This window comes from Leptodactylus fuscus, chromosome 1 (assembly GCF_031893055.1).
Source record: "Leptodactylus fuscus isolate aLepFus1 chromosome 1, aLepFus1.hap2, whole genome shotgun sequence".
NCBI lineage: Eukaryota > Metazoa > Chordata > Amphibia > Anura > Leptodactylidae > Leptodactylus > Leptodactylus fuscus.
The window spans coordinates 110,935,440-110,956,328 of record NC_134265.1 but is presented as its reverse complement, the minus strand read 5'-3'; the positions used below and the strand labels follow the sequence as shown (position 1 = coordinate 110,956,328).

At 41.1% G+C, this 20,889-nt stretch overlaps 1 protein-coding gene across 2 annotated transcripts; it reads left to right on the top strand.

Moving 5' to 3' along the window:
• The first annotated feature begins 2,571 nt into the window (after positions 1-2,571).
• SMPD4 (sphingomyelin phosphodiesterase 4) lies at positions 2,572-20,303 on the top strand. 2 transcript variants are annotated; one of them, XM_075275462.1, is made up of 19 exons: positions 2,572-2,701; positions 4,631-4,717; positions 4,879-5,021; positions 5,110-5,185; positions 5,364-5,472; positions 6,709-6,761; positions 10,290-10,441; positions 11,066-11,195; positions 12,281-12,352; positions 12,918-13,001; positions 13,654-13,799; positions 14,279-14,369; positions 14,567-14,673; positions 15,912-16,075; positions 16,157-16,362; positions 16,539-16,769; positions 17,975-18,106; positions 19,650-19,778; positions 19,898-20,303. In XM_075275462.1, the coding sequence occupies exons 1-19, from the start codon at positions 2,660-2,662 to the stop codon at positions 20,216-20,218; spliced, it is 2,475 nt and encodes an 824-aa protein (XP_075131563.1). In that variant the 5' UTR covers positions 2,572-2,659; the 3' UTR covers positions 20,219-20,303. The 2 variants fall into 2 exon arrangements, with proteins under 2 accessions (XP_075131563.1, XP_075131572.1); XM_075275471.1 differs by lacking the exon at positions 12,918-13,001.
• Positions 20,304-20,889: the final 586 nt, after the last annotated feature.

Sequence of the window (20,889 nt, the reverse complement as noted above, 5' to 3'; positions counted from 1 at the left end):
TGCGGTATGCTTAGAAAATATATTTTTAAGCATGTGATGTACTGGTATATAAAGCTCTCTCTATATACCAATAAATTATGTAGACACAGTACAATGCTATTGCAGCTTGTTATTACAAAAAAAAAATCTCTATTGAACTTAATAGATCTTGTGGCCTAGTCAGAAGAGTAACAGCCCAGGCTATTTTCACATTTGCGCTGGATTCAGTCGCAATACCTGCCTGAAATTGGCAGATGAAAAATGATGGATGTCCCAGTCAGCTGGAAGTATCAAATCAAATCAAACGGGCTTTATTGGCACGTCCGAATAGATATTTGGCATTGCCAAAGCTAGTAAAGTGTGTGGGGGGGAGTTGGGTGGGGAGAGGAGTGGTGGGTATGGGGGGGGGTTGATTTGGGGTATAACAGTCCGTGGAGTCTCATCTTCCTCTTAGTTGGTGGCCGCTATATGGGGAGGTGGGGTGGGTGGTTTGGGGTATAACAGTCCGTGGGGTCTCATCTTCCTCTGGTTTGGTGACAGCTGGATACGTATTGGGCAGCGATTTCCACAGTGGCCTCTTCTTCTCCCAGTAGGATGTAGAGTTTCCTCTTCTCATCTGCAGATATGAAGTCTGGGATGTGGGAAGAGAGTCTTTGGCAGTAGACGGCCCTCACAGCTGAGTATTTGGTGCAGTGTAGCAGGAAATGGGCCTCGTCTTCTAGGGCCTCCTGGTCACAGTGCTGGCACAGTCTGCTCTCCCGTGGCTTGTACATCTGCCTGTGTCGCCCCGTTTCTATCTCCAGGTTGTGGGTGCTCAGTCTGTACCGGCTCAGGGTCTGTCTGTGTTTGGGGTGGCGTATTCTCTCCAGGTAGGTGGCCATGATGTAGTCTCTTTGCAATGACTGGTACACGGTGAGTTTCTTGGAGTTATTTATTGCGCTTCTCCATTCCTCGATGTACCGCTCTTTGTCTCTCTCAATGACTCCTTTTATTTGAGCCTTGTTCAGGGCATGTTTTGGCTTGGCAGATGGCTGATGCTTGGTTGGGGGGTATCAGTCTTTCTCGGGGTTCTGTGGCTCAGCCAGGCTTGGTGGTGGTAAGAGCCAGGACTTCAGCCCTGTATGTGAGTCCAGAATGATAGCGGTGGACATGGAGGAGGTACTTGTAGAACTCCAGGTGGAAGGTCTCTGTTGGGCTGGAATCCCACTTTGACTGGTCTGGGTAGGTGGCTGGGCCCCAAACCTCATTGCCATAGAGAAGGATCGGAGCGATGACTGCATCGAATATCTTCAGCCAGACCTTCACCGGTGGTTTGAGGTGGTACAATTGTCTTCTGATGGCGTAGAAGGTTCTGCAGGCTTTTCCTTTCAGGGTTTCTAATGCTGCTTTGAAGCTTCCTGATTGGTTGAGCTCCAGCCCCAGGTAGGTGTAGCTGTTGGTTTTCTCCAGTGTGGAGCCATTCAGTGTGAATTGTGGGGTGGTGGCTTCTGGAGGACTCTGATAAGTTGAATACAATGGTGAAGCAAGGAGCCATCCACTCCCTACTTCACCATTCCACTCCTGTGTGTTCCGGGAGTGATTTGATGATATCATTCACATTGCACCTGCAGCTTCCTGAAGCCTCCGGGAGCAGAGACTTCATTAACTGGGACAATAAACTGAGGGGGGTCGCTGGATGGGGATATTAAATTGGGAGTAGTTGCAGGGAGACATTAAACTAGGAGCCACTGGAGGGGGCATTAAACTGGGGGAAACTCGGGGAGGACATTAAACTGTCAACGCAGATGGAGGGGGACATTAAACCGTGTGGATAGCTGCAGGGGTACATTCAAATGGGGGCAGCTAGAGGGGGACCTTAAAATTGGGGCAGCTGGAGGGGGATATTAAACTGGGGGCAACTGGAGAGGGCCATTAAACTGAGGGCAACTAGAGGTGACATTAAACTGTGGGGGGACGCAGGACGGGAAATTAAATTGGGGGCAGCTGGAGGACATTTAACTGTGGTGGCAGTTTGAAGGGGACATTAAACCATGGGGGTAGCTAGAGGGGGACAACTGGAGGGATACAGTAAACTATGGGGCAAAAGGAGGGGACCATAATGTGCGGCATATAATGTTGGGGTGACTGTGGGGACATTATGCTGTGTGCAGGCACAAGATGAAATTGATGAGAAGAGGATTCAAAGTAGAAGTGGGTGGCGCAGACTCTCCCTCTGTCTGTGCTTTTAAAGTTGGGCGGTGTGAATATACTGTACGTGTTTCAACCTATACATTTAAGAAGCTGCACTAAAACCGCATCAAAATTTCATGCAGTTTTTTTTTCCATTCCAGTTGTGATGCAGTTTCAACTATGCCCGTGTGTATATACCCTAACTCATTGCCAGGAGGACTTGTAACAGAATACTCTATCATAGCCGCCTGACTGAAAGCTCAGCTCTTCTCCAGTTCACACCTCGACGATTCTCAGCAATATCACTGCACTGAATAGAATGGACTTTGGTCTCCAAGAAAATGGCTGCAAGAGGAAGACATTCAAAGACTAACTGCAAACTCGTTGTTTTCTTTCGTTTTTATTTGAATAACCCTGGAGACGCATTTTGATGACGTCGGTGAGGGGAACCCAGTAACATAGGTGTCTGGCGCGGGGGTTGAACGGGGACTGCAAGCAAAGCCTTGAGAACATGAGTCTCCCCGGAGGGAGTCCGCAGCCCAGCTACCTGCTGGTGAGTTACAGGCTGGGTAACGGCCGATGTATATGGTCTCGCTGCCTCCTGCCGTCAGTTGCACGGCGGGCAGTTGCTTGTGTACGAGTCCTAGGCGCTATGGAAGTGCAGAAAAGCCTTTTATCCACGTTACGGGCTGTAAATGTTTCGCTTCTTGTACCCATGACGTCAGCAATAGTCCCCAGTGACGTAAGAGGGTTTCAAAAGGGATTTCGGATACAAATTCCCAGTGGCTCGCCTAGATTTTGGCGGAGGATGTTTTATGTTATAAGTAGTTTATTCAAATGGCTGTTCTTAAAAGCTTACAGGAAGACTGGCACCCAGCTTTCCAACAATGCTGAAAGGAAAATACGTTGCTGTAGAGTTCAGGTAGTTTGCTGTTCCGTTAGTTTGGGAAAGGTAGAAGATCATCACATACCTTCATGGCCTATAAGTAAGATAAAACACTGTTGTCTGATCATAAGCTGGCCAGAAATAGGTTTTAGCCAGTAGCTAGTGTGGAGCGAATAGTATTCGTCGAATACGTCGCCGGCATAGGAATGCGTGTAATCGGCCGAACACCAAGGGGTTAAATGCATCGAATCTTAGAAGCGTTTAACCCCTTACACGCATTCCAATGCCGGCGAGGTATTTGACAAATACTATTCGCTTAACACTACTATTAGCTATTCCCCCTGACTTCCCCACACACATGCACACACAGTTTGAGCAAGCAGCCTTGTGTTCTGATATGGGAGATGGGAGTAAAACTCTGGCTGTAGTTTGGAACCTAAGGATTTGGCATGTTGAACCGCAGTAGGCCATTTCCTCTAATATCTGCTGTTAGTGAAAAGTTGGAGCACCCAATGCACCTTAGATGGATGAGCAATCCTGCCAAAATCAGCAGGTTTTATCGACATTTAGTTTGTGCAGGATCTTTTAGAAGAAAGTTGCAACAATGTCAAGGAAGCATGTTGCTACTTTTGTTTCTGTTCAACATTTTGCTTGAGTTATCGTGGCAGACATTTGACTGTAATGACTGACCACATATCCACCTAGAAAAAAAAAATGAGTGGAAATGACAGTAGGCAAAGTGGCACCGCACTTTCCTTATACATCTAAGGCCCCATTCACATCTGCATTCGGGGAGTCCGCTTGGGGCCCCCCTGAACAGAAACCTATACACATTAAAAAGCGGTTGCCTAAAGAAACCACATGGACCCCATAGACTATAATGAGGTCGCTGTGGTTTACACTCGGTTTCCGCATGAAACATGCAGAGACTAAAGTGCTGCTTGCAGGACTTCGTTTCATTTGGAAACTAAGTGAAAACCACATGGACCCCATTATAGTCCATGGGGTCTGCGAGTTTCTCAGGTAACCGCTTTTTAATGCCTATTGGTTTCGGTTCGGTGGGCCACAAGGAGACTACCCGAACGGAGATGTGAATGGGGCCTTATAGCAGTTGGCAGAGGGTTCCAACGACTGAACAATGGTGACATATCCTTGCATGTCAAGTCCTAAATTCCTGTTCATCATAGCTTGTAACAGGAGAAGAAAACCCACATGGAATATGTCAGACTCTGGGGAGGAATTGACATAAATTTCCGAATTTTTATGAAAATTGGAATCATGTTTCATTAAAAGAGTTGCCCAGGATCTGAAGATAATTGATACCAATGACCTATCCTGTGGATAGGTCATCAGTATCAGATTGGTTGGGGTCTGACACTTGGACCCCACACTGATAAACTCGTGCAGTCACCAGAAGCAGCCATATTCCTATTCTAGTGAATGGAAGTGGGTCTGAGGTTTCAGGCACCATCTCTATAGTGTATGTACTGGGAGGTGTATATAGTCATTGTTTATGCTATGTATTAGGATTTATATTGTATTATATACGATAACTGTGTATATTATGTCATATTCACTTTCTTTTTTACTAAATAGGCCTCTCTGAAGGCTGACTGTGTCAATAAACCGTTTCACCAAAGATGCCAGGACCTTATCCGAGTAATTGAAGATTTTCCGGCAAAGGTATTTTCTTCTTAATCTAAGCAGTGATACAAGCTGTCATAATAAATTGATGGTACTATTTGTGAAAGAGCCTTTCTTCTCTATCTTGATTATTCTGTAGTAGTTTACAATGACCATGTAATATGCAAGTGACTGTGTGTATTTCCTTCTTTCTAATGAAGGAGCTGCATGCCATCTTCCCATGGCTGGTAGAGCAGGTCTTTGGCAGCCTAGATGGCAGCATTGTGGGCTGGAACCTGAGATGCTTACAGGAGAAGACTACTCCTCTGGAATTCCATGCTGCCTTGTTTTTTTTAGATCCAAGGTAAGGCCTGTTTATAGTCTTTTTTTTGCATGCTTGATGTTTTATTTCTCTCTTAGATTATATTAATTTTTTTCTTCTTTTCACTTAGCGGTTCAATGATGAAACTAGTGTATAAACTACAGGCAGAGGAATACAGATACGATTTTCCTGTATCATTCTTACCAGTAAGTTAACCTTCCTGTTGCACTCTAGGGAGAAATAGTTAAAGGGGTTTATTTTTTGTGTGTGTGTTTTGTTTTTTTTTTTTTCTTTTACCAATTCAGTTGAGTTTGATTTTTCCCGTTCAACTTGTTTCTTATTTTCACCATTATTTATTTTTGACCTACAATATTTTATCTCCAGGGTCCTGTACGCGCATCTATACAGGAGAGAGTCTTGCCTGAGTGTCCTTTCTATCATAACAAGATACAGTTTCCATCCTCCGGAGGGCTTGGTCTACATTTGTCTCTTAGTATCCTTTATATTTGTTACAGAATAAGATAACTGGATCCTATATATTTTATTTTTTTTTAACTTTTTTTTTTTTTTTTTGACATTATGAAATTTAGTCAGTCTTCCCTCAACATTTTCCTATTTCTGCATTACTTTTACAAGGGAAACATCCTTTTCTTCAATATTTAGCAATAAAGTACTTTTTATTGAAACATTTTTCTGGATTTTGCATGCCTAGGGCTGGCTTTACATCTCACAAAGTGTCCATCCGGTTGAGATATGTCATGAATCGCTGGACAAAAAAGGGCTACAAGCCTGAATTATTTTTTTTTTTAATCTGTTAATTGAAAAATCAATGGATGTATCCCATTATAGTCAATGGAGTCCCTAGGTTTTCATTGCTTTGGAATGCTTTTATTTTTGCGGTCTGCTTTTCTATTCTTCTGGTCCGTTGACAGGCCAGAAGAACTGACTGTCCGGTGCAGATGTGAACTTAGTCTCAGCAAAGTCAGAACGTGGCCGGGTAAAGTTTAAAGACCAGAAAAATAGCTACTTACAGTAGATAAGAGCTAAACAGAACTAAAAGAATGAATTCAATATTCTGGATTTGCAGGCTTTGGGTATGTTCACAAAGCAGAATTTATAGGTAACTTTTGAGGTGTGGATACTGCCTTACAATCGACTACAAATCTCAACTATTAATTTCAATGGGCGGCAGTGACAGACTTTTGAAGAGGAAACAGGCAGATGGCAGCTTCAAATTAATCTGTGTGAACCTAGGTTAAGTTGCACTAATAAAAAGTAGCTTTCTGCACATGAAGTATAACAGCTTCCAAAATGTACAGATGTGGAATCTTTGTACACTAAATATGTTTTCTTTAGCCTTGATGTCATGTCTTCTAAAAATGTGGCTACTGGAGCTGTAGTCCCCTTTATGATGAGCAAAAAAACCATAAGGCTTTCCACCTGAATGATATTCCACGAGTAAGGAACATAAATACTGACCTGGTCATCTGTGGCAAACCTGAACTACTCCTCCTAATAGAGTCTAGAGCCAGTTTGACATTCACTAGTTCTTGGTATTGGCTTGTCCTACTAGTCTGCTGTAGATTACTTACCAATTTGGCAGCCTCTATTCATGCAGCTTTCAGGGTGGAACACTGAGATTTAGTGAACTGATTTTATAATTGGACAACATTTTGTTTTACAAGGATGATCTTTCAAGTGCCATGTTTTTTCTTAATCTGATCCTCAGATGCATTTGAGTATTTTATGTTCCACTTTGCAATCTTCTTAATCATACAGCGGGTAAGTAACTGTATTTTTTACTGTAAATCTTGCTGTACAGTGGAAAACTTAAATCTGCAGCATACTCAATTTTTTACATGAATTTTTTTTGAGACGTGAATGGGGCTTTGCTGTGAAAATCCTAAATTATAACCCTATATAAACAAGAAGCGGTTAGTTGATGTTATGAGTTGTATTAAAGCACTGGGCAATTTTGTTCCTTTTGATATTCAACCAGTCAACATGTGACTGTCATTCAAAACCTTCCTGACATGCTTTGTATTTAAATATGGTGCCCATTCAGAAGCTGAGCAGCTGCCATAGCTGCCGGGTTTCTGATGTATGATACAGAAATGACACTAATGTCCATGATCAGTGGTATTAAGGCCCTTTGAGCCTCGGTCGAGGCTGACTAAGACACCATTTTCCCATTGGTGCATGGGCACCACCTTTTTGGGTAGGATCACTGGTGCTTGGAACGAGACTCGGGCCTGGCGATCCATTGCCATGGCAGCCAGGAGCCTATTGAAGGGGGGTCTAGTAAATAAAGTGTATAAAAAAGAAAAATTCAAATCACCTCCCCTTTCTCTAGAATATACATATAGACAGTGTGTATATGTATGTGTGTGTGTATATATATATATATATATATATATATATATATATACAGAAAATTAATGGGAGACGGATACACATTAGGTATCCCTGTGTCCAAAACCCCCCAGATCACAAACTTAAAAATGTTAAGTTTAAAAGGGACAAAGTGCTGTTTTCTCGCTGTTTTACCTCTGATAAAGAATTTTAATAAAATGTGATCAAAGCAATAGACATTCCCCAAAATGGTATAACTAAAAAGTATACCTATCAAAAAACCACCCTAATAGTCTTTTCAGTCTAATAAATACAAATTTTTTTGAAAAGAACAATGTTGAACGTTACTTTATTTAAGGTATGTAACCTAGTGCTTTAAAAGAAATCTAAAATAGAATATTCAGCGCTAAAATATATAGATATATATTGGGATTGTGGTTTCCAGATCAATATCCTCAGGTCATGGTATCATGTTATGATTAGCATATCATTCGTGACCTGTTGTGTCTGCATCCACCACTTAGTAATCCCTAAGGGGAATAGCTATGTGTATGGGTTCAGCAGGCTCGTCCGTAAGCTCGTCTGTAGCTCAGCTAACCTCCCTTAATACCCCTTAATCACGCTACCAAATATCAACCCCGTCATTAATTCAGACAAGGGTTTAGCTGGTACGTATGGTGTAGTTGAAAGGTACTAGTGAGGAGGCCTTTCAATTAGACACACTCGTATATCTCCCTGACGAGGATTTCAGTTATCAACACTCCATCAGGGATAGCTAGTAATTAGCTACGGGTGATTCCCTCATCCAAGCTAGAGCGTTGCAGGCTGCCTCAATAGCAACATAGTAGTATCTACTTGACACAACTATAGCACCTAATATTCGCTACCCCAGTGAAACAAAGTATCTATCCCTTAGGGATTACTAAGTGGTGGATGCACACACAACAGGTCCCGAATGATATGCTAATCATAACATGATACCATGACCTGAGGATATTGGTCTGGAAACCACAATCCCAATATATCTATATATTTTAGCGCTGAATATTCTATTTTAGATCTCTTTTAAAGCACTAGGTTACGTACCTTAAATTACCGTATTTTTCGGACTATAAGACGCAGCTAGGTTTTAGAGGAGGAAAATAGGGAAAAAAAATTTTGAAGCAAAAAATGGTAAAATATTTAATATATGGGAGTTGTAGTTTTGCAACAGCTGCAAGGCCACATTGACAGGTGACCCTGCAGCTGTACGGGGACGCATAGAGTGTTTTTTTTTGCGGGGCCAGAAGTACTTTTTAGTTATACCATTTTGGGGAATATCTATTGCTTAGATCACCTTGTATTGAAAAAACTACTTTTATATATATATTCTAGGGACAGGAGGTGATTTAGAACTTTTATTAATTTCATATTTTTATTATATATTTTTAAAGCTTTTTTTACTATTTTATTCCCCCCCCGGGGGCTTGAGCCTGCGGTCACTTGATTGCAAGTCCCATAGACGGCAATACAACTGTTTTGCCGTCTATGGGACATTCTGTCTATTAGTATTTCGGCTGGTCATAGACCCAGCCGCAATACTAATATAGCAGTGACAGGCCTGGGAGCCTCATTAGGCTCCCGGCTGTCACCCGAACAGGTCGGCTCCTGCGATATCGCCACGCAGAAGCCGGCCTGCAACTTTACAGGTACGGGGCCGGTGGGGACCGGCCCCGGGGGAGAAGGGGCCACCGATACTGACCCGGCATCCGCTGTACTAGAGAGGCGGATGCCGGCAAGGGATAGACGCTGGCACAGGTGCCGGGGCCTGAGACATCGCTACACTCCTCTGCCCTGCCTGAAGCCAGCGGCGGGGGGACGGAGGAGCGGAATAGCATCACTCCTCCCGCCGCTGGCTTCATGCAGGGCAGAGGAGCGCAGAGATGTCTCAGGCCCCGGCCCCTTGCCGGCATTCGCCTCTCTATTACAGCAGGTGCCAGGCGCCACATTCAGACTATAAGACGCACCCTTCTTTTCCCCCAAAATTTTGGGGAAAAAAAGTGCGTCTTATAGTCCGAAAAATACGGTAAGTAATGTTCACCATTGTTCTTTTAAAAAAAATTTGTATATAAAAAGTATACCTAGCCTCACATAAAAGACATCAGACATACACAGAAACATAAAGTTAAGGATGCCAGAATACAGTGACTTTAAGAAAAAAAAATTGCAATGTTTTTGGATTTGTTAAGGGCTTAAAATATAAATAAAAGTATAAATTTGGTAACCCCTTAATCGTACCGAAACATAGAATACAGGTGACATGTCATTTTGGCTGCACAGTGAACGCTGTAAAAATAAAGCCCACATTAAACCCTCATATGGCGCTCTAAATGGAGAAATAAAACGTTATGGGGTTTGGAAGGCGGGGAGTCGAAAATGAAATTTAAAATATGCCACTGGTGAAAGGGGTTAACAATGTTGTAGTTTCAGTAGAAACCAATAATGCAGGTTGTGGGTTGGGGCCCACTTATAATATGGAATTAATAATAATATGGAATATAGACTTTAGTCCACTTTTTACTATTTGTTAAAAATAGGCTCATAGAGAGTTCTGAAATAAACTGGATTCATTTCTTATCATATTTGTCTTGGGTCATTTCCACACAATGGTATTTGCATCAGTATTTGGAAGTCAAAACTAGGACTGGGTCTAAAACACACAAAAGGAGCAAATCTCCCCATTATGCTTTCTCTGTGAAGGATCCGCTACTTGTTTTGACTTTGAATTACTGTTGCTAAATACTAAGTGTGTGAATGAGGTCTGATCACTTGTATACTTATCAGTATAGCACTTCTCGAATAATCTAATATACAGATTACACAATGTGTCATATTTCTGTAGTCTCTGACTTTTGTAGTTTACCTTCTATCAACCTACAAATGACTGTTTTTCTATATTTATATGTTTTCCGCATACAGAACTTTATCACAGGACAAGTTTGCAACTACTCTGATAATGCTTACTACATCTTGGTGGAAAAATACCTAAATTGGTTCCTTCCTATAGAAGGAAACGTCCCACCTCCTCATTTCTCTAACCCTGGGGGAGCCGTGCCATCACCTGCACCCAGGTACTGTGCTATCCTGAGTTACGTTAGTTATTTAGGTGTAATAATATACAATTTTTAACTGTTAATGTTAACGTATAACTAAACTTTCAGACAACTTTTGATTGTGTCAGAATTTGTCTCATTAATACATTTTGTAATATATTTATTAACAAATTTTGTCTCCTTTCTATAAAATTCAGCATTTTTTAATTCTTTCCCTTGTTTCTCTATTGAGAGCGGTTTCCTGCTTCTCATTGTGGACTGTGTACATGCTGTGTGATATGTAGAGAAAATGAGGGTGGGTGAGGATCATTATATCATTCGTATCATGTTAAAGACGGGATACTACATTTATTAAGATTGGCATTTTTTGGCACTTTTTTCACCAGTCTAATCACTAAGGGCACAAACTTCTTGGGTGGCCTGTGAGCTAGAAACTAAAATCTACGCCAGCTTTCAGGCCCAAGTACTCTTAAACAAGTTGGCTGCAAAGGCGCTATAAATCTAAAATCTACTTCATTGGTAGAAATATAAAAGCACACATTTTGCTGCAAAACTGATATTTAGCAAATTGGCACATTTTTTTACTTCTGAAAATCTGTGTGTTTCTGAGTGAACCTGACTAATGACATCTTGTATGTACAGGTCCCCATCAATATCACTGACTTCATATGGGAATAGTCCCAGTCTTCTAAAGAGACACATTTCCCACCAGCACTTGGTGAATGCTGACCCTGCTGCTCAGGAGATATGGAGGTCAGAAACCTTATTGCAGGTAAGTTTTTAAGTGTTAACTTGGTTTGTGACATTAGGGCCTCAACAACTTCTTTATATGGGTCTGCAGAAGGCAATCTCTTCCTGTTCCCTTATTGGGATCTTTCATTCTAAGCGGTTGCAAGTCCTGGTGTCTACCATATACAGCCACTTGCTCTCTGCTATGTAGAGATATACACCCTTGTTGGTAGAGACTACCGTAAGTGGTGACAGCTGATTCATTCGGTCATTATCTGATGAAGATTGGGCTGAGATGTTAGTCTCACATGTTGGTGTCCCTGACAGCCAATAATAAACTCTTTCAGCTTTATATTGTAAATCAATGCTATATCGCCCCAATGAGGCTTTTACCCATGGGGTCATGTGCTGCAGAATAAACTGACTTCCTACATATTTTATGGCTGTGCCCTCCTGGACTGAGTTGCCCTCTGTTTCTAGTTTTTGTATTTTTGGCTTCACTATGGAGAGGGATTGGTCAAGTCTTGAATATAACTTGGTATGGCAGTCCTTCATTGTCCCAATAACATAGATCACTTAAAGTATAAAATGTTGTCTATTGTAACAGAGGCTGCCCTGGTAGATTTCAGTGAGTATGGGGCATTTATTGCACTTCTTCCTGGTCTTTATATAGTGTTAGAGGATTGCAGGACTCCTTGCAAATGTCCCAAATGTTATTTTCATATTTTCCTCCATTCTTTACTTCATATAGTGTGGTTGTACTTTGTATTCACTGTCATATCTGGTTTTCTTGGTACACCTTAATCTGCCATTTTTCATGAACTCGCCCCCGTACCAGAAAACATGTACTTTCATGCCATTAGAGTCATACTATATGTTTGCTTTTTTTCTCCATAGTTTATGAGCTCTGGTAGTCCATGTGTCCCAGATTCCCTGAATCTAAGTGTGCTACACTGTGCATTCTTGCCTTATGTCTCACACAGCACAGTGGCACTGCTATAATAAAATGGGAGTTTTCGTCTTTTTAAAATCTTAAATGAATGGAGCAAGGAATATTTGATCGGCATCACTTGTGCCAATTGATGTATGGCTTCATGTTTCAGTCGTATGTATTTTTCCTTCCTGCAGATATTTGTAGAAATGTGGCTTCACCATTATTCCCTTGAAATGTATCACAAAATGCAGTCTCCTCATGCAAAGGTAACAACCCATGTTAGACCTATGGTGTATACTTAGTTATTACAAGTGGTATTCAGCATTCCTATTATTTGTACTAGACAGACTCTCCTTTAACAAGCTTTTCTCCTGCTGTCTTCTAGTTCTGTCATAGTATTGTGAATGTTTCTGCATGTCTGTATTCTATATGTTTCTTTTTATTCTGCAACATATTTTCTATTTTTCTGTTGTTCTATTGCAGCAGTAGATAGCAATACACTGTATGTCTGGGGTTTGCTATAGGGAAATGTTTATATTGTGTAGTAGCATTGATCGAACCAGCGGTGCTATAGTCTTTATTAATTAAAGTGGTATTCTCACCTTAAACATTTATGGCATATCAGTATGAAAGATGGGACTACCCCTTTAATTGGGCGACTGAATGATGGAATAATGTTTGGATCTCGACTTTTGATGCTGTGATGCCCAGTCTTTTTCTCACTCAGTATGTTTTTTCTCATTCCATGTTTTGTGTTTGTTATCTCTCTATTTTTTTTTGTCCCTACTTCTCCCCAATTTCTCATCACCCGTTGGCTCCCATGTGTCTCAGCTGGAAGCGCTTCACCACAGGCTCAGTGTGTCCAGTACTTCCTACATTAGTCCTGCTCTACCCGGGTCCTTCCATTCATACCAAGTACTTCCAGTTCTCTGGGACACACTTCTATGTTGTAAATTGTAGATGTGGGGGACTATGGGGCTTCTGCCATTTTACATCACTTTTTATCCAATGCAATCTGGTTGATGGGCACAGGCTGCATTAGGGGCTCTAACAATTGTTTGACTATGGTGTATTGCTTAGATCAGCTTTGCTTTTATATGATTCGGCTTCTGTAGATGCTGCTAACATTCTGCATTGAAAATACCATTTTTTTTTTCTCTGTTTCCATCCGGTGGCCTCAGTGGGTGCTGCTTTGCCTGTTTTGTTGGCTGGGACTGTGTTACATTCGATACACTGCTTTGGCTCAACAATTTTTGTTTATAGTTGGTGGATTTTAAGGGACAAGGTGCATTCATTCTAATTATTAACCAACCTAAGTAAGCAGGAAAATACTGGGTTTTTGATCTCGTGTTTGGCAACATACTGTTGTGGTTGCCGTGCCTGACACTTTAGCTGCTGCGTAAAAGAATGAATGCAGTCTTCACTAATATCTTCTTGGAGTTTGACTCCTCACCTTGAAGTGCAATGCTTCTTTTTATATTTTTATGGCTTCTTGCTGCTCTTGGTGGGCTCATGCTCTGGAACATATGCAAAGTAGTAAAATAACCCCTGTATACTTCATTTGTAGGAGTCTTTCCAGCCCACAGAAGAACACGTCTTACTGGTTAGAGTTCTTGTCAAACACTTGCACGCATTTGCCAATAGCTTAAGACCTGAGTCGTCATCCTCTTCTGCTCATTCTCACACACCAAGTCCAATGGAAGAGTTAAAAAGGTAGATTTTGTTTCCATTTACAAAGCTGACGCATAGGTGTCTGTGACTGACCTAACATCACAGTATATGTAATGGTGTAAATGCCATGATTTTACCGTGTATTTTTGTCAATAGGGTTGTCCCTTACCTGAAAGCCCCTTTTAGAAGCTAGCCACCTTGGCAAGTGTGTTTTTCTGCAGCCACACTGCGTGGCAGATAGGTGCTTATTCTAATAACCAGTCAACCATCCAATCCATGGTTATCTGAATCTGCCAGGGAGCAACTCTCTAGCAGCTTTTCCCTCTTGCTAATACTGTTGATTCCAAGGTGTTCCTAAAAGGCTATATGGACAGAAGTTGTCCACGTAATAGTTCCATCGTTTGTCAAATAATATATTAGCAGAGTATGTTTTAGATGATCTGAGTATCTCTAGGTAACCTTTTGTTTGAGCTCATACTAACAATAAGTTGCTCTAAAGCTTTTTTTTTTTCCGTTGCTAGGGTTGTTATTCCAAGGTTTATCCAACCGAAGCTCTATATCTTTCTGCAACATTGCTTTGGTCACTGGCCTCTGGATGCCTCTTTCAGGGCGGTATGTAAAAATAAATATTTCGCAATTTATTTAAAAAAAAACAAAAAAAAACAAAACAACAAAACGAATGTGTTGCCCTGGATAACGAGTTGCTTTTACATATGGCCTAAAGGGGTTCAGTTTGCAAAATCAACACCCCTGTTCATCTGGACACTTATTTTGAATTCAGTTATATGGTTATGTTTGTTTTTTTGCAGGTACTGGAGATGTGGCTGAGTTATGTGCAACCCTGGAGATATGTTCCTGAGCGATCATCTTCACCTATCGCCAATGAACCACAGAACCGTGCAGTGTCAGAAAAATGGTGTGTAGATCCCAGTAATGTCTCTAGTTGTGCCTTTATAATTTTTTTGGATACATACAATAGTGTATATAATATTGTAAATAGGTGCACAGAAAGTTTTATTAGTGCCCCTTTTATAAAACTGTTCATAAATCAATGAATAATTCAAGTGCATTCACAGTCCCGGATCCCGAGTATATTATAACTAACGTCTCTGCATCTTAAGGGCTAGCTCACACGGGGCAAAATGGTCATGACTTTGACACGGAATCCGCGTCAAAATCCCGCTAAAAAAAAAACACCTCCCATTGAAATCAATGGGAGCCAGTCATTTTCTTTTTCTGCGAGCGGTTTGTTCCCACTTGCAGAAAAAAGAAGTGAGCTGCCCTTTCTTCAGGCGGATTCCGTGGCTGCTTCAGCCGTGGATGTCCTCCTCGTAACACCACCCTCCGGACTAGGCCCATTCATTTGGGCCTAATCCGGAGCAGAAAACTGCAACGGGATGTCGGTGCACTGCATCGGGATCCCGTCGCGAGGGAATATGTACACGCGGAACCCCGTGTGAACTAGCCCTAACTGTATGGAGTGCTGTATAAGTATGAATAGAGTTGATCATTATCTGGGCATTATTCACATTATTATATACACTATTGTATGTGTACAAAATATATATCACTAATTATTTGATATTTCATGTTTGCCATTTCTATATATATATTCTGTTTTTCCACCATGGTATTGCTTGAGAGGCACTCATGTTCATGAGTTGAAACTTCACATTGTTTTGGGGTTAATAAAGCACCCTTACCTTTTTTCACTATTTTTTAGTTCTTCCTAATTCATATTGAATATTTATTGGAACTGTAGCCGGTTTCCCTTGGACTTTATATAAACAGTTCTGCCTTTGGACTGTCAATCTATTTATTGATCTATGTGATATTATTTTTTTGATATGTAAAATGGCTGAGGTTAAAGGGAACTAGTTATACAGCAGGATGTGCTGAGCACAGTCGCAGGTGGAAGCTGTTACTTATAGTGCAATTGCCCATTGACCTACTGAGGCAATAGTGAGTAGAGATTTATTCCAGGTTATACTGAATATTTCCCCATCACACTATATATCCATCTGATCAGCTCTTCCTGCTCCATAACAGGCTTCCTGTATTATCATATGACCAGTTGTATGCACATCTATAATTATAAATAAGTTTTATTAGTACAACAATACTATGCTTTAAAAATGTATTCTTTACCAACAGGGCTCCATTTGTGCAGGACAACTTGCTTATGTATACAAAGCTCTTCCTTCGCTATTTGAACCGTGCCACCCGTAGTGACCTTGTGAGTCCCAAGAATGCTCTAATGCTTTTCAGAGTAGCAAAAGTTTTTTCCCAACCCAATCTACCAGAGATGATTCTGAAAGGTAAAAACCAAAACCTCGTATCGTCAGATGTGCGCGTTGTAAGTTGTTCATATATTAAGCATTAACTTGCAATCTTTACAGGCGAGCAATTACTCCTAGAACCAGAACCTGTTATGCCCCATCGGCAGCACCGACTTCTTATGTCCCCGAATCTTGGCGGAAGTTTTCTTTCTTCCTGGCAGCCACCAATTACAGACGCCTCATTCAAGATCAAGAGCCATGTGTACAGCCTTGAGGGGCAGGATTTCCAGTACACACAAATGTTTGGTAGTGAGACAAGAAATCTGGTAAGTGTACTTATAGAATCAAAAGTGGCCAAATAAAAAACCTTTTATGTTTTCAAATATTACCTTCTAAAAGTAGCATGAGTAGTTTCTGTGCATACGTATATAATAATGTGTTTGGCTCATGTAATAATGTACACAGTATGCCTAAATTTGATGTGATTTAATTTCATACATAGGTTCTGCGACTTGCTCAATTGATAATGCAGGCCAAGAAAACTGCTAAATCTATCTCTGACCAGTATCCGGATACAGGCAGCCCGTCACTTTTCTCTTGGTTTGGATTAAATGCTCAAGATCATAACAACACTTACACAGGGAATGACCTAGACGAGGCAGGATATGATAGTATCCGAAAAACTGATGAACACCTAGATAAAGCCCTGGAGTATCTCTGCCAGATTTTCCGAGTAAGTGTGCAAATGCTGAAGGCAACCTCCTATCCATTGGCCATATTGATGCAATAGCAAGGTGCAATTATCGTATTTTTCAAACTATAAGACGTACCTAGGTTTTAGAGGAAGAAAATAGGGAAAAAAATTTTGAAGCAAAAACAATGAGGTAAATATTTAATATGTGGGGGTTGTAGTTTTGCAACAGCTTCAGGGCCACTTTGACAATTCGCCCTGTAGCTGTATGGGGATTCATAGTGCATCTTTTTTGTGGGGCCAGATGTAATTCTTAGATATACCATTTTGGGAAATATCTATTGGTTTGATCACTTTTTATTCAAATAGGAGGTGAAACAGTGAAAAAAAACGGCAGTTCGGAACTTTTGATTCTTTTTTCCCACTACGACGTTCACCCTAAGGATAAAATATTTTATAAGATTGTAGACCAGGCATTTTCAGACACAGCGATACCTAGTGTGTATGTGTTTCACATAAATTTTCTACTTTATATGTATTCTAGTTAAAAGGGGAGGGATTTAGAACTTTTGGTTTGGGGGGGGGGTTTTTATTTATACACAAAATTTTGTAACTATTTTATTAGTTTGAAGCGGTTACGAGATTCACATAAGCACAGTGCATGACATAACAACTAGAGATGAGCGAGTACTGTTCGGATCAGCCGATCCGAACAGCACGCTCGCATAGAAATGAATGGACGTAGCCGGCGCGCGGGGGGTTAAGCGGCTGGCCGACGTCAAAGCAGAAGTACCAGGTGCATCCATTCATTTCCATGGAGCGTGCTGTTCGGATCGGCTGATCCGAACAGTACTCGCTCATCTCTAATAACAACATATCACATGACCTGTTGAAGCAGAAACATGGCTCGCCCAAACGTCTGATCAGTGGATATGTCAGGTGTCAGACCCGCCTCGATTTCATATTGATGACCTATCGGATGGGTCATCGTTATTTAAGTTCCATAAATCTTTTATTTTAATTGAGCAAGACTTCTCTAAAGCTGGTACATTAATGTTAGATCTTTTTGGGCTGTAACTGTGTCTGATGTGGCATTGAACCTAGAAATTTATGCCCATTTGTAGCATCTTATGTGACAGCACAGTTGTATACGGTACTATAGTTTGTGTATCATAAAAAGGCTGTAGTATTGTGCATGATATATTGTGAAGGCTTTTCATGAATTCATTTTTGTGGTCTCTTCGTAGCTGAATTCTGCACAACTCAATCAGCTTTCAGTGAACTTTGGGAACCCACAGGATGAAAGCCAGAGAAATCAACTGCCTGACTTTATACAAAGTGAAAATGGTGTTTACCTGACCTCTCTAGGCAGACAGCAGGTATGGTTATGTAATATAGGCTGGAAGGTAAAAGAAAAAGCTATTTCACAATGAATAATATCTCCAGGGTATAATGACTTATTGACAAGAGTAGTTTTAATATTTAATAACATATCACACATGTTTATTTCTGTTCATGTTCTTTCTGTTAAACGCACATCCCTTTAATAAAGGCATCATTGAAAGGTGATGCTCTTCTTTATGCTCAATGGCCAAAAAATTTTCAGGTACCCTACTGCACTACAGTACCACTGTATAGTAAACTAGGGCAGTTCAGTGGTTAGCACTGGGGTTCTGGGTTCAAATCCGAAAAAGGGCAACATCTTCGAGGAGTTTTTATGTTGTCCCTGTGTTTGCATGATTTCTTTAGGGTACTCCAGTCCCCTCCAATGCCAAAAAATACCAATAGGTAAATTGGCTGTACAGCAGCCACTAAATCTACGACTCCACAACACTCCCTGCACTTTAAGTCCCTTATCGTGGGTCCACACCTGCGCCTTGGTCTTCTGTTTGCAGAAGACGGAAACCTGACTGACCGTGTCCGGACGTGAGCGCCGGTGAGCGTTTTGTGCTCCCCGCGGCGAAAGTTTTTTTTTAATCGGACACAAAGTCCTGCATGTCCAACTTTGTGTCTAGTTAAAAAAAAACAAAAAAAAAACGCTTCCCGGTGCTCACGTCCGGACACTTTTCACACCCATTCAAATGAATGGATTTGAAAAATGCCTGCAGATTTCAGTCTCCTCGCCAGTTTCGGGCAGGAAACGGAAACCTGCAGAACGGAGACCCAGGGCGCAGATGTGAATGAGCCCTTAGTGGGAATATGCATGAGTTTAAATTTACCGTAGAAAAAGTTAATAAAGTTACTTTTACTCAAAAATGTGGCAGCACATGGATTATAAAAAGGTGACTGTCATTTACATGATATTAAAAATGATATAGTGAAGAGTTAAAGATATTTACTCACACAATATGAGGCCATGTTCAAAGTGTTAAGCAATGTGCAGGCCCACCTACTAAGCTGTGTGCTAGTGGGCATGCATGTTCAGTTACTCTTCTCACACCTCCAGTATAGTGAACCTCACAGCAGCATAATCAATGGAAATATGTTTGTATAGCTAACAGTACTCCTTCTGCAGATGAAATAAAGACTATATTGTGGGGCAAGAAGACTAATGCTGGCCATGGCCCAGCCTCAATTCATAGAAAAGGACTTAATTATAATTATTCAATGGTTCACAGCAGGCTGCAGACAGGCCCAAATGATGTGGTATGAGTAGCACAGGTACAAAATGCTAACTATCCAACCACTCCACGATGAGGGTTGAACCTAGCCTCTGTGCTGCCAGAGACGAACTATAGAAAAGAGCGCGCCCCCCCCCCCCCCCCCGAAAAAAAAAAGAATTTTTATAACACCTCTCCTTCTTTTTTGGCCCCAAGCAAAATAAAAATGTTGACAAATGCTTCCTCCCCCCCCCCTTTTTTTTTTTTTTTTTTTTTAAAAAAAAAGTGTATCTCCTAAAGACCTAACAATTTGTAATTTCAGGTAATAAATGGATTGAGGAAGTTTGACATCCAGTACCAAGGCGATCCTGAGCTCCAGCCGATTCGTAGCTATGAGAATGCTACACTAGTGCGATTCTTGTACCAACTTTCTAGTTTCTTAAATGAAAGGGTAAGGTCCTGCAGACTTTGATGGAGCATAATGGTTGATTTTGTTTTGAGATATTGCAGTGACAACTTTTCACAAGTAACACCTTAATATTTCATCAGAGTAACTTTTTTCTCTTTCAGTTTGGCGGTACATTTGCTTCACTATGTAGAAGACAGGACTTTGTGGGAAGGTTTTGTAGCTATCATCTGATCAGCAGACCTGTTGCACGATTGAGCCCTATGCCATCCAATAGTACATATGACCCGACAGTCCCGCGAGTAAGCCTGCGATTCTTTGCTAATTATCGAGTTCTTATATACCTGGTTCTTTTCTACTTTGTGTGCGGCAGCATGTTTTCTATGGGACCCATCTCCTGTACACTTTTCCTTCTTTTTGTATATGTTTTCTATGCAGCTCTCATGACTTTACTCACTGAACACCGAAGACCACATGAAGATTGATACTTATTTTATATATATATTTTTTTTTATGCTGTAAACAGTATTTTAAATGGGAGGAAAAAAGGAGCAATGCTCAGAATTAAAATCAACACTTTATAGATTTCCCTTGTGTGTGTATTAATCTGCTATAGAAAGTGAAGGGTCAGACACATTTCCTACCATATTTCTCAGGAATTACAGTACAGTGCTTCCTTTATATCTCATTTTTCTGTCCCAATAAAGGGAGAGGGATTAAGTGCGGATATTACTCTCACTTATACATCCTCGGACCCCTGCCTGAGCAGTGATCTACAAGTGGTAAATGAATTCTACATTTGTCAGCAGAATCAGTGCTTTCATCTGTGTTTATGGAAGCGTTCATTGCTCAACCCATGAAGGCTCCCTTGTGGCATGTATGCTCTGCGTCAGCAGCCTTTTGAGGGGGCATACTGCTGTAAGCACATGTGGAAGCCCAGATCCTGGATCTAAATGAGCAAATTGCAAGACTTAGATCCATTGATAACTTGAAACAAGTTTGTTGCTCACAGACCAGGGGTAAGTGCCGAGAGGCGGATGGAATTATCGTGGTGCAGATATGAGGTAACTAGCTGGGTGACAAATCAGGAGGGAAGAGTGTCAAGGAGCTTAGGGCTGATCAGGGCACACCCCAACAAGTTTGCTAATTTGGCAGA